We start from the raw sequence: 13,795 nt of genomic DNA, 5'->3' as shown, positions 1-13,795 counted from the left end.
AAAATTCTTCTACCGCAGTAATCAAAGGCAAAGGGTCTGTTAAACTACAATTCACTTCTAGAAAGGTTTTAACCTTAAATGATGTATATTATGTACCAGAAGTTAGAAAGAATTTAGTGTCTGAAAGTCTATTGAATAAGTTTTTTTTCAAACTTGTTTTTGAGGCAAATATTGTCTAAGGGAGGAATTATTGTAGGAAAGGGTATATGTGAGAGTATGTTCAAATTGAATATTATTAATAAGAATAAAAATATTATTTCGCTTATATGGTTGAATCTTTTGTTTCATTTGAATTATAGAAAATTAAATGACATGTATAAGTTAGATTTAATTCTTTTTAATAATAATATTGAAAAATGCAATACATGTATGTTGACTAAAATTATAAGAAACCCTTTCCTAAAGTTAAAAGAAAAACAAAATTGCTTGATTTGATACATAGTGATTTATATGACATGCAAAATACTCTTACATTAGATGGAAAGAAATATTTTGTTACTTTTATTGATGATTGTTCTAGATGTTGTTATATATATTTATTGCATTCAAAAGATGAAGCGCTTGATAAATTTAAAGTTTATAAATCTGAAGTTGAGCTTTAGTGTGAATCATTTATCAAGTGCTTAAGATCGGATAGAGGTGGAGAATACTATAATCCAAGTTATTTTGAATCCACTGGGATTGTCCATCAAGTTTCAGCTCCTTACACACCACAACAAAATGGTGTAGCTAAAAGGAAAAATAGAGTCTTGACTGAAATAGTAAATTCAATGTTATCATATTCAAGTCTTGGACAAGGTTTTGGGGGAGAAGCTGTTCTAACAGCTTGTCATATATTGAATAAAGTTCTTAATAAGGAAACTAAAATAACCCCCTATGAACAATGGAAGAAAAGAAAACCAAACCTTAATTATTTGAAGGTTTGGGGTTGTGGAGCTATTGTCAAAGATCCAACACCTAAACATAAAAAGTTAGGTGAAAGAGGACTTGAATGCATATTTATAAGATATGAACATAATAGCAAGGCATATAGGTTCATGGTAATTGAACCAAATGATTCCATTTCAATTAATACTGTTATTGAATCAAGAGATGCTATTTTTGATGAAAACAGATTTAATTCTATATCAAGACAATTACAGCCACAGCAATTGATTCATTCTTCAAATGAAAATGAGATTCCATTGGAACAAATTAATAATAATGATGAATCTTATCAAGAATTAAGAAGAAGTAAGAAGATTAAAAAGGTCAAAGATTTTGGACTAGATTTCATTATGTTTCTTGTAGAAGGAAAAGGTGAAAGTATATACAATAAGATACCTTATTATTATAATACGGAATCTGATCCTATTACATTTGAAGAGGTAAGGAAATATCAAGACTCTGCTTTTTGGAAAGAAGCAATAAATGATGAGATGGATTCAATAATGGGAAACCAAACTTGGATATTAGTTGATCTTCCATCAGGTTCCAAACCAATAGGTTGTAAATGGATCTTCAAAAAGAAAATGAAGTTCGATGAAACCATTGATAAGTTTAAAGCAAGGTTGGTAGCCAAATGTTTTACACAAAAATAAGATATTGATTACTTTGATACCTATGCTCTAGTAGAAAGAATTGCTACAATTAGACTCTTAATATCACTTACCTCTATATATAATTTGGTTATTCACCAAATGGATGTTAAAATTGCATTTTAAAATGGTGAATTGGAAGAGGAAGTGTACATGGAACAACCAGAAGGATTTGTTGTTCCAGGACAAGAGCATAAGGTATGTAAGCTTGTTAAATCTTTATATGGATTTAAACAAGCACCAAAACAATGGCACTAAAAGTTTGACAATGTTGTTTTAGCTACTGGCTATAATATAAATTAATCTGATAAATGTATATATAGCAAATTTGAAAATGGAAAAGGTGTCATAATTTACTTATATATAGATGACATGCTCATTTTTGGCATGGATTTTGAACAAATAGAAAACACAAATAAATTCTTGTCAAACAACTTTGCTATGAAGGATATGGGTGTAGCAGATGTTATTTTTGGGATTAAAATAACCCTAGATAAAAGCACTATAGCTTTATCACAATCATATTACATTAAAAATGTGCTTAAAAAGTTTTATCTTTTCAACTGTATACCAGCATCTACACCCATAGATCCTCAAATAAAATTAGTATCTAATGCTGATAGGAAAATTGATCGATTGAAATATGCAAGTTTATTTGGTTGTCTTATGTACATAATGACTTGTACAAGACCAGATATTGCATATGTTGTTGGGAAATTGAGTAGGTCCACAAGTAATCCAAGTAGTTTGCATTGGAAAGCTTTGAATAAAGTACTTAGGTGCTTAAAGAAAACTATTAAGTATGGATTGTGTTATAATAGATATCCTCCAATTTTAGAAGGGCATTCGGATGCTAGTTAGATTACAAGTTTGAAAAATCATGCATCTACTAGTGGATGGATCTTTATTCTTGGTGGATGAGCCATTTCTTGAGGTTCCAAGAAAAAAACATGTATTACTGATTCTACAATGGCAAAAGAATTTATTGCATTAGCCACTGCACCTAAAGAAGCAAAATGGTTAAGAAATTTGCTTTATGATGTACCTTTTATGGCCTAAGCCAATTTCACCTATTTTTATCTGTTGTGATAGTGAGGCTACTCTAGCAAAGGCATATAGCCAAGTATATAATGGAAAGTCTAGACACATTGGATTAAGACATAGTTATGCCCGAAAATTAATCTCTGATGGAGTGATCACTATTAATTATGTGAGGTCAAGTGAAAATTTGGTGAATCCTTTGACAAAAAGCCTTACTAGAGATGCAGTAAAAAGGACCTCAAAAGGGATGGGACTCAATTCCATTAATTAGAGTCACCTATGATGGAAACTTGACTCAACGCTTGGTATAACGTCAAGTCTTGAGTTCAATGAGACAAAGTACATCATTAGTATGTGACTGTTAGCACTATAAATAAATCCATCCTAAGATTAAAGTGCTAGGTACCTGTAATGATAAGGGAAGGATGAGTAATGTACTCTTAATAGACCCATAACATAAATATGTTAGAGTGTTATAATTACGGGAACACTCTTGATGAGATCTACCTATGTGAGTGGAAGTGTGGTCACTTTTAGGAGCTTAAGGGCTTGGCTCTGACAGCACTCATGAAAAGAGGACACAAACACATGGTCATAATTGTAACGCTCCAAATCTCTATAGTTTCGGCTTTTGTAAGTGTTGGGCTTGGAAGTGTCTGAACCTGCGTTTTGAGTTTTGGTTTTTATTTATTATAATTGAATAAAGCCTGACTTAAGGCCAGTGGGCTTATAATGAATTATGGGTAAAAACTTAACAGAATGGGTCTGCTGGTCTAGTGGTTAAGTGCCAAGGGATTACGCTTAGGGCCTGGAGTTCGATTCCCTGCAGTGGCAATGGGATTATTTTTGTTGCAAGTTTTGGCTAAGAGTTGGGCTTTATCAAAAATCTGAATTGGGATTTAGGGATAATTAAGGCTTATTCCCTTCTTTTTAACAAAAGTTCTTACTCTCTGCCGTTTTTTTTTTCCCGAAACCCCTTGCTGCCCAAAATTTCCTTCTCTTTTTCCTTCTTCCCTTCGCTTTTCTTCTTTTTCGATAAACATAGGTGTATTACTATCGGTTCTGTTGATTTGGTGAGTATCACTTTATCAAGTTGTGTGATTTTCTTTGGAGATCGTTTAAGAGGGTTTTTGTTTGCTGTTTAGGGGATATTCGATGCTCTGTAGATCAGTCATCGAGTTCTAAATAGCTAGGGAACACAGTTCTTCATTGAAGGTAAGTAGATCTCTCTTTTAGGATTTGGGAGTTCTTAAGAATGTCAATTTAAGTGACTTATTTGGGCTCGGTATTGTCAATCTTAGGCTTTGAAGTGCTCATAGTTGGATTAGCAGTGAAAACGAACCAGGTGTGTACTTCGATCGCGTAAAATGAGTTTCGGCGAAAGCCAAAAAGTGGCCTGTCGACGCCACACGGACATGTGGTCTGCCCGTGTGGTAGCCTGTGTCACGAGACACGGGCGTGTCACTGATGATCCAGGCCGTGCGCGCGCCACATTGGCGCGACAGACACGGGCGTGTGAGGCTGGTGAAGCCATGTGCGAGGCACGGGCTAGACCAATTGGGTCGTATAGACCGCACAAGTGTGTGGGTTACACGGGTGAACCACATAGGCGTGTGGGACTTTGGGCCAGGCCATGTGATCCATACAGGAAAAGCCAAGTTGGGCTGTGTGGGCTACACGGGAGTGTGGGCCCACACGGGCAAGGCACACGAGCGTGTGAGCCCAATTTGTTTAAAATATTTTGTAAGGTTGCACAAGTCGCCTAAGTCAACTGTGACCTGACTGTAAAGGCGATAAGCGTTATTTAAACCCCATACTCTGATTGATTACTGAATTGTATGCAAAAGCATGTTGTTATAAGCATGTGTATCTGTCTGATTTCGTATATCTGTTCTGCCATGATTTTGATAAGATCTGATATCTACATATAAGCATGTCATGATATGTATGTTGCATTGTATTGGGTTGGGATTGTTGTGAAGAGAAGGAAGTCTGAGAAGCGATTAGCCTGTTATCTGGCAACTAACGCTGCATATATCTATTATGTACTGTTTTACGGTACCTTTTGGTGTGTAGGGTTGGATGGGTTGGTTATATCCCCATACTTGGTGTGTAGGGTTGGGTGGTCGATTCTATCCCCACATGGTGTGTTGGGTTGGTCGGAGATGGTGTGCAAGGTTGGTGGGCATGTTTTTTGATATCTGATTTGTTATGCATGCGATACCTGTATGGCTAAGGCTGAACTGTCTGTATTCTATTATCTGTTTGTGTGCATGCTGTTTGTGGGGATGTACACACTGAGTTTGCGAAAGCTCACCCCTTTGATTATTTGTCTGTCAGGTAATCCTCAGCAATAGATGGATCGGTGCGACGGAGGGCTCGATGGCGACCACTGTTAGGCATTTATGGATTTTTGAGTAACATTCTACTTTGTCTGCTTTATTCTAAATATTTATTTTTGGGATTAAAATGTCTTTGAACTTGAACTATATTTAAGTTTATTTCAGGATTTTAAACTATTAAGCTATTGATTAATAAATTTGTGATGTTTTGGCTTCTGCGATAATGAAATGTGTTCACCTAATAATCGGATCGGAGATTTCACGACTTAAGTAACGATAATGAACTGAACGATTTTTAACTTGCTAAGATTTTCTAAAAACACTCTCATGTGAAGCTGCCAGATTCGACCATAACATCTAGGCCGAGTTTGGGGTGTTACAATAATAGTGTCCTTAGATACTATGCATTGACCGATGTTGAAATCATTGTGTGAGATGTGTTCGGTTAATCAAATGAAATAGTTGGTTTAAAGCTTAGTCTACCATGCAATTTCAATTAACTTTAACATATTTTCACTAAGTGAAGGTTCAATCGTAAGATACCTTCATTTATGCAAATTGATTTCCAAGAATATCAAAATCTAAAATATTTTGAACATAGGGGGAGATTGTTGGAACATTTTCAAATATTTATCGTGTTCCAATAACTATAAATGAATAGGTGTAATTAATCAAAAGATTATATTATTTGATTTTTGAAAAAAATTATAACTATTTAAATAATATTATTTGAATAGTTATAATTAAATGAATAATTATGTGTTTATTTTAAAGATATTATTATTCGAAAGACGCTTATTGATGAAAGATGTTTCTATGAAGAGACATAAAAATTCCTATAAATAGGAATGAGATTTCATTTGGAAATCATTCCAACAAATTCTAATATTGTTTCTTTACTTCCTTCATATTCTAATATTATTAGATTATTCTATAAAGTATTACTGCATAAATCCTTTATAGAAATTGAGTTCCTTGTCATACATTGCTCAGTGTGTAGTGGGCAATTCTCGTCAGTGCAAAACGCAAATAGTCATTGGATTCATTGTATCCTCGAGGTTAATTTGCTTGAAACTTGTTTGCACACAGAAGATAGGTGGGGGCGAATATAACCTTAAAGATAGTGGTTTGATACACGCCTTGGAGCCTTGTCCTATTTTTTCTTTTGTTTGAATTCTATTCGTGTGTTAGAGATTTTCCTCACAGGAGATTTGTACTAACAATGGCTACAACTAATTGAACACTTGGTTCTTGGAATAATCAAATTCCTTATTTCTTTTTCCCCTTTTTGCGACACTCATTTATTCTGTTATTTCAATTTTTTTTCCTTTTACTTTCAACTTTAGGTTTAATTACCTTTCAAGGCCCTTTCCTTTTCCACTCCATAATTCCATTTAAATCATTTATTATGATTTTTTTCATGATTAACTAAACCTTTTTTTAGCTTTAGCCCGAAAATTGCTCCAATAAAACAATCATGAAATACAAACCTACTCAAAAAACCTCTCAACGCAGTATTTTCTATCTCTTTGGTATATGGGATAGTACAAATTTGTCCTTTAAATTTGATTCAGCTTCGATTCAAAAAGTGTATGTTGGGTTGAAGTTGTTTGGCATACAGTTGGGAAGTCAAATTGGTCGTGCTGTGTTCGAATTCCTGTGAACAAATTGGCGGTTGAGGCTATTGATTCGAGTTGGACTTTTTAGATCGTAAGGCTGTCGAAATCTTAAATTGCGTACACGTGTATTGCAGTTAGAAATTTGGCAAGAGTCAATTTGTAGGTTGTATCGGGATTGACTACATAAGGAAAAGTTGGCGATCGGGATGTTCTTAGCCATTATAATGAGCTTATTGCTTGGAAGGGAAAATCTATTTCAATGATCGATTTAAGATTAGAGTACACCGAGGCTAAGCTTAAAAAAATATTTTATTTATCCATTTATTTTATTTTCTTAAATTTATTTTTGTATTTTCGAATTTTTTTTATTTTATTTTTCGTATTTCCTTATCTTAATCAATTTAAACCCCATTTTTATTTTTATTTTCAGCATTTCTACGTAAAGGTTGTGGGCACGATTGTGACCGCGACAGCGATTCTGGTCAAGAAAAAAGGCAAAATTAGATAGTCAACCCCTGTAGATTCGACCCTACTGGTCTATACTGTTAATTACTGTTATTTTGTCATAAGAATTTATATTTGGTGGTTTCGATGCCCATCATTTATATATATCGAAAATGATAAAAATACTTTAATCATAAGTAGAAATTTGTTTATTATTAAAAAAATAATTATTTTCAACAATTTCACTAATTATTTTGTTATATTATTATGTTTGACTGAAAATACAAAAGTCTATTTGCTATTATTTAATATCGCGTGGTATTGTCATAATTATTTCTAAAGTAAAAAAGAAATTGTTATGTAGATGTTTGGCTATACATATTTTCGTGTTTTAATTATTCAATTTTACAAATTAAATACAAAGTTGGAATTCAAATCTTAATTTTCAATTTCACAATTTTTTTTTTTTTTTTATTCTCTGGAACAAAATCATTTAAATATGGCGATGCTTTCAGCATGAATCTCTCCCCATCTCAAATCCATCTCCTCTCAACTTACTTTTTATTTGAAGCTAGTGGCATTTTTATAAATATTTTGAAATAAACGAATTTACTTCCAATCTGATTCTAACCGGACTTAGTTATTTTTTAAAATTGATTCGAGCGAGTACAAGTATTTTCTTTTTAAGCATATCCAATTCGATGTGGAACAGTGTTACTGAGATTAATGCAAGAATAAATCCTGAGTTCAATGTCCTTTATAACAAACAAGTGCACCGAAGTTAACATGGTCAATGCATTTTCCAAGTTGGAATAAAATAAGAATCAAATATGATATTATTCAAGCTTAAATTCTTTTTAAGTAAATATATTTTTAATATTAAAATATTTATAATTCTTATTCAAAATATGGAATATTTTTAATATTCATAAATTTACCGATATGTGTTTAAAGATCAATTTGATAAAATTTGTAAATATGAAAAGTTAAATTTATTATCTTGTTTAGAATTAAGATAAAATTAATAGAATTTATAAGATTTGAAAACTAACAATTAAACATTATAATTTAATCATTTTTACATCTAAGTTTAAAGCCTATTAATTTAAAACTATTTTTTCAACAAATCAACAATGATAACAGCTTTATAAATTGATATATAAACTAATTAAATTTACAACAAAAAGTACTTAAAAATCTCACCAATTGAAGGATCGAATACTTAGAAATGTTTCCAAAGGTTTTCTTCCTTTTACTTGCGGCAAGAAGATGAAGATCACAAGAAATAGCCTTTTTCTTTCTTTAATTTTAGCTTATATAGTTTAATTAGGTGTTAATTAAGTTTAATTAATTAATAAAATGTGATTTAATTAACTTAAACCTCTTTTAACCTACATTAGTGGATTCTTCCATTATACCCCACTAGCACATAAAAGTGGTTTAATTTCCATTTTGGTTCTTTAGCTAATTGTAATTTTAGTATTTAAATCTTTGATCAATTAAAATCTATAACGATAAGATTTTTATAATTTAGTTTCTATAGCTTAATTAAGTAATTAATAGACAAAATTAAAATATCAAACTTTAATATTTTTTATATCAATATTTAATATTTACGAATTTAATTTATAAAAATAAAATTCCTAAATTATCTTTTTCAGTATCACTAAAACTCAAGCTGTTACATATGATGAAATACAAGACTTTAATGACATGTTTAAGCAATGTTTGGTGTCTTATTTGCGCACTAATAAATAAGTAGAACTGATGGATGTAACTTATAAGTGTTGAGGACATATTGTAACCATGTTTTTGAATGTGGTTGTTTAAGCTTAGATGATGTTTATTACATGATTTTAGTGTCTTAGAAAGTTTGGAGATGATTTGATATTGTTTTTGGGGTCATTTTTAGGACTTGAAAACTTTTATTGATACAAGTGGTCAAATGTATTGGTACAAGTAAGTCAATAGTAAAAAATAAACAATAGTAGAGACTTCTATCAATATAAGTGTGTCAAAACAGAATTCCTCTCCTATTTTGACCTTTAAAAATCCGAACTTGATCCCAATCATTCCCGTACACTTAATAAAAATATTTCTAATGTGTTAAAAGGCTTTTTTAATAATCTAGACCTATAAATTTAAAAATTATAAAAATGATCTCATTTCAAGATTATTTATTAGAATGACCTAATTTTTACAGGAGAGTTAGATGCCGTTACTTTCCTAAGTGGCACCACCCTAAAAATTCCCCTAATCATGCTTTAATCATTATAAAAATTAAAAATAAAAATAAAAAAGAACTTTTTTAACGTCACCTAACAAATTAACGGCACCGAATTAAGTAATTACCTTTTTAGATTCGCTGAAAAAGATTATTTTACTCATATTCAACGGCTCCACGCCACTTTTCTTCACATAAGAGAGAAAGAGATGCAATCACAATATGACTATGAACCCTCGGAATGCATACAAACATAATCTTCGTTCCATTCACACAATTTTCTAGTCATATCAAGCATGCTACGAATTTAGACCTATGATAATAGTTAAATAATTAGGACGGCAAGAAAGTAAATAAATAACATAGCACAGCAAGAGTATAACAGAAAAACAAACTAGTTTTGACTGTATATAAATGTTTGATAGAACAAATTCAAGCAGAAAACCCAGGACCAGACCTAAAACTCCTGAGCTGATTGCCATAAATAATGGGAACCCAGACACCATTCAAAGTTTATAATTACTCTCACAGACAGCAGACTCTGAAAAACACAAGCCTCACCACCGTCTATCAAGAACCCAGTTCTGTGAACAACATCCTCTACAAGACGGTGATGACTTAAAACTATGACCATCAAAACACACAACTAATCGTCCAATGATGGCTGACCTACTAATAAGAAGCAATGTTTTATTGTAGTAGCCATGATATAGTTCGGTTGGATCAACTGAAACCCGCACGGTTCACTTCCCACCCTTCTTGGCAGCAGACTTGGTCACCTTGGCTCCAGTTGGATCTTTCTTCTCCACGCTCTTGATAACGCCGACAGCAACAGTCTGCCTCATGTCCCTCACAGCAAAACGACCCAGTGGGGGATACTCAGAGAAGGTTTCTACAACCATGGGTTTGGTGGGAATCATCTTAACAAATCCTGCATCACCATTCTTCAAGAACTTGGGTTCCTTCTCAAGCTCCTTACCAGAACGCCTGTCAATCTTGGTCACCAACTCTGCAAACTTGACCGCAATGTGGGACGTGTGGCAATCAAGGACAGGCGCATATCCATTTCCAATCTGCCCTGGGTGGTTCATGATGATGACTTGGGAAGTGAAATTAGCTGCCTCCTTGGCAGGATCATCCTTTGAGTTCGAAGCAACATATCCTCGCTTCAGATCCTTCACAGCAACATTCTTGACATTGAAGCCAACATTGTCACCTGGAAGAGCCTCAGGAAGAGACTCATGGTGCATCTCAACAGACTTAACTTCGGTGGTCAATCCAGAGGGACCAAAGGTTACAACCATACCAGGCTTGAGGATACCAGTTTCAACACGACCCACTGGGACAGTTCCAATACCTCCAATCTTGTACACATCCTGAAGTGGAAGACGGAGTGGCTTGTCAGAGGGTCTCTTGGGCTCATTGATCTGGTCAAGAGCCTCGAGAAGAGTTGGACCCTTGTACCAATCAAGGTTGGTGGACCTTTCAATCATGTTGTCACCCTCAAAACCAGAGATGGGGACAAAAGGAATCTTCTCAGGGTTGTAACCAACCTTCTTCAAGTAGGAAGACACTTCCTTCACAATTTCATCATACCTAGCCTTTGAGTATTTGGGGGTTGTGGCATCCATCTGGAAATGAAATAAATAGATATGTCATGCATAAGAATAATTACTAATTACAAGGCAACCAATTAGAAACTACTGAACATAAAAGCCTGAATGCAATGGCCTACCTTGTTGCAGCAGCAAATCATTTGCTTGACACCGAGAGTGAAAGCAAGCAGAGCATGCTCACGGGTCTGTCCATCCTTGGAAATACCTGCCTCAAAACCTCCAGTGGTAGAGTCAATGATAAGGACAGCACAATCGGCCTGGGAGGTACCAGTAATCATGTTCTTGATAAAGTCACGATGTCCAGGGGCATCGATGACAGTGCAGTAATATTTGGTGGTCTCAAACTTCCACAGGGCAATGTCAATGGTAATACCACGTTCACGCTCAGCCTTCAACTTGTCAAGCACCCAAGCATACTTGAATGACCTCTTGTTCATCTCGGCAGCTTCCTTCTCAAACCTTTCAATGACACGCTTGTCAATACCTCCAAGCTTGTAGATCAAGTGGCCAGTGGTGGTTGACTTTCCAGAGTCGACATGGCCAATTACGACAATGTTAATGTGAGTCTTTTCCTTGCCCATTCTGCAGTATTAGCTTCAAGCTGCACCAACATATATATAGTTAAACCAGAATCCCATGCATAAACAATCAGTGAAAAGGGTAGCCAGAAAAACAATGAACATGTTTACCCCTGCATCCCAAAATTTAAAAAAAAAAATTAACAAATTAACACAACACGATACTTAAGCTAGTTTGATGTTTAAAATTCAACAGAATAAACCATAACATCAATTCTAATAGCATAGTTCCTACTTCATGCTTTAGAAGCAAAAATTAAGTAGCATATCTATTTTTCACCCTTACTTTTCTACAATTTTTAAGCATCAACTTTTTTTTTTTTGGCAATGATTTAAGCATTAACTTTTATTGAACGAACAACTAAAGATACTATGATTTCATATTTGAATAGAAAAATTACAGCAAAGTTCTCAAAATGGACCAAGAAAGCGCATTGATATCATAGTCTCCAAATTTTTTAAAATAAAAGTTGGTCAGAGATTGACTCACTTAAACAAAATGCACAAATCCAGAAATAATTATTCATATGAACGAAAACAAATCTACAGCCAAAAGAATCAATACAACGATCATAATAAACAACAATTTCTCTTAAAAGCTCAAATAAGATCTCCAAATTATTATCATACGATAAATCTAACAACAGTATTACAGAAAAAAAAAATCTCATCAGGAAAAAAAGAAGACAAAAATCAAAAGAGAGATCTAAATTACATTGAAATTAATATAAAAAGTTAAGCCAGGCGAATAAAAAATAGAGCAAATAAAAATATGAAAGAATGGATTGAATAAATTAGATCTGAGAATGGAACCTAAGAAATAGAAGCGATCTGAAGCTGAAATCGTGGCGACAAAGCAGAAGAGAGATTATAATAGTAAGAGAGGTGATAGGGTTTTACAACTGAGCTGCTCTCTCGTTCGTTTTTATAGTCAGGTTTTAGCTTCTTTCTTTTTCTTCCTAAAATGTCCTTTTTCAGATTTGTTTTGACAGATACGTCCTTCGGTTTCTTATTAGGGGCGTCGAGGTTTAATTTTCACGTATGTGGAGTATGATGTGGTTAAACGGACGTTTTTTATTGGTAAGTGGATATTGCGCGCTTATTTTGTGAGTGGGAGTTATTCGCTTTAGGTTTGGGTTGGGTCCTTGGCTTACTATACAAATTGCAAGAATTAGTCATAAGGGATGGGCCTGGCCTTGAGCAGAAGTCGTATGGATACCGGCCATTGGCAGGCTTTTTGTCTGCACAAATTGCAATTGCAAACAAAAGGCCGTCTCATCGACTGGGATGTACCTGAGCAGCGGGAGATGAGAGATGAGCCACAGGTATTCCTTATTTGCTGGTGGGATCTATGTCAGGTTATTCCTTAAGGATCCCAATTTTCCTTTTACAAATCCCAAATAATTTTAATTATATCGTTTTTTGCATTTTTAATATTTTTTCACAGACTTACTTTTTTTAATTTCTAATATTTTTACAACTTTTAATAATTATTTGCAATCAAGATTTTGACATGGCACTATCAACAGTGAATGTTGATTTTGAATAATCCCAACCTACCGCATAAATATCGTAGACACTATATCTTTATTCTCTGTCGAAGTATCTTTACCACAACATATTTAGTAGTTATTTATTTATAAAATATTTGGATATCACTCTCATATTTGCCATTACAATCCTACTATCACCTTTGCCATAGCATTGCCAATTATTTACTAATTCTATATATTACTCAACATTGCATATTTACCTTAGTTTTGCCATAACATTTCATTCAATCATTTTGCCATAGCATTAACCCGACTTTATTAAAATAATTTGACCAACTTTGTGCCTCAATTCGATCCTCTTGGGAGCGATACTCACTCATCACTTTATTACTTGAACCGACGAGTATACTTGCACAAATTGCATATCATTTCACACGCGACAAGTTTTTGGCACCGTTGCTGGAGATCGACAATTTGGTGAAATTTGGTTTCGTTATTTTAGTTAGTAGTTTTATTTAATTTAGTTTAATTTAATTTTTACAAGTTTGCCATCAATGCATAGAGAGGCATTTCTACTAATACAAAATACCTTTTTGATCCAAATATTGACAGAACTTTGCGAAAAAAGAAAGAATTGAGAAAAATAGCTGGAAACAAGAATGATTTCAATAGTAATCCAAATTATTACGATAAGAATCCTCACATGGGGCATGTGGTGGATGATCGAGATAGGCCAATCAGAGAGCATGTTATCCCGATCCTAGATGACTTGAATCCAGGAATAGTCAGACCGACTATACAAGCTCAGCAGTTCGAGTTGAAACCGGTAATGTTCTAGATGTTACAAACTGTAGTGCAATT

At 33.7% G+C, this 13,795-nt stretch overlaps 1 protein-coding gene across 1 annotated transcript; it reads right to left on the bottom strand.

Annotated features, from left to right (window-relative positions):
• Nucleotides 1-9,626: 9,626 nt before the first annotated feature.
• LOC108460449 (elongation factor 1-alpha-like) lies at nucleotides 9,627-12,481 on the bottom strand. Its single transcript, XM_017759942.2, has 3 exons — nucleotides 12,255-12,481; nucleotides 10,983-11,464; nucleotides 9,627-10,878 (listed from the first exon to the last, which is right to left on the bottom strand). Exons 2-3 carry the CDS (start codon nucleotides 11,442-11,444, stop codon nucleotides 9,991-9,993), a joined length of 1,350 nt encoding a protein of 449 aa, XP_017615431.1. The 5' UTR covers nucleotides 11,445-11,464; nucleotides 12,255-12,481; the 3' UTR covers nucleotides 9,627-9,990.
• Nucleotides 12,482-13,795: the final 1,314 nt, after the last annotated feature.

Source organism: Gossypium arboreum, chromosome 4 (genome assembly GCF_025698485.1).
Source record: "Gossypium arboreum isolate Shixiya-1 chromosome 4, ASM2569848v2, whole genome shotgun sequence".
NCBI classification, from domain to species: Eukaryota; Viridiplantae; Streptophyta; class Magnoliopsida; order Malvales; family Malvaceae; genus Gossypium; species Gossypium arboreum.
Note: the sequence above shows the minus strand (reverse complement) of the source record. Positions and strands in the feature narration are given on the sequence as shown.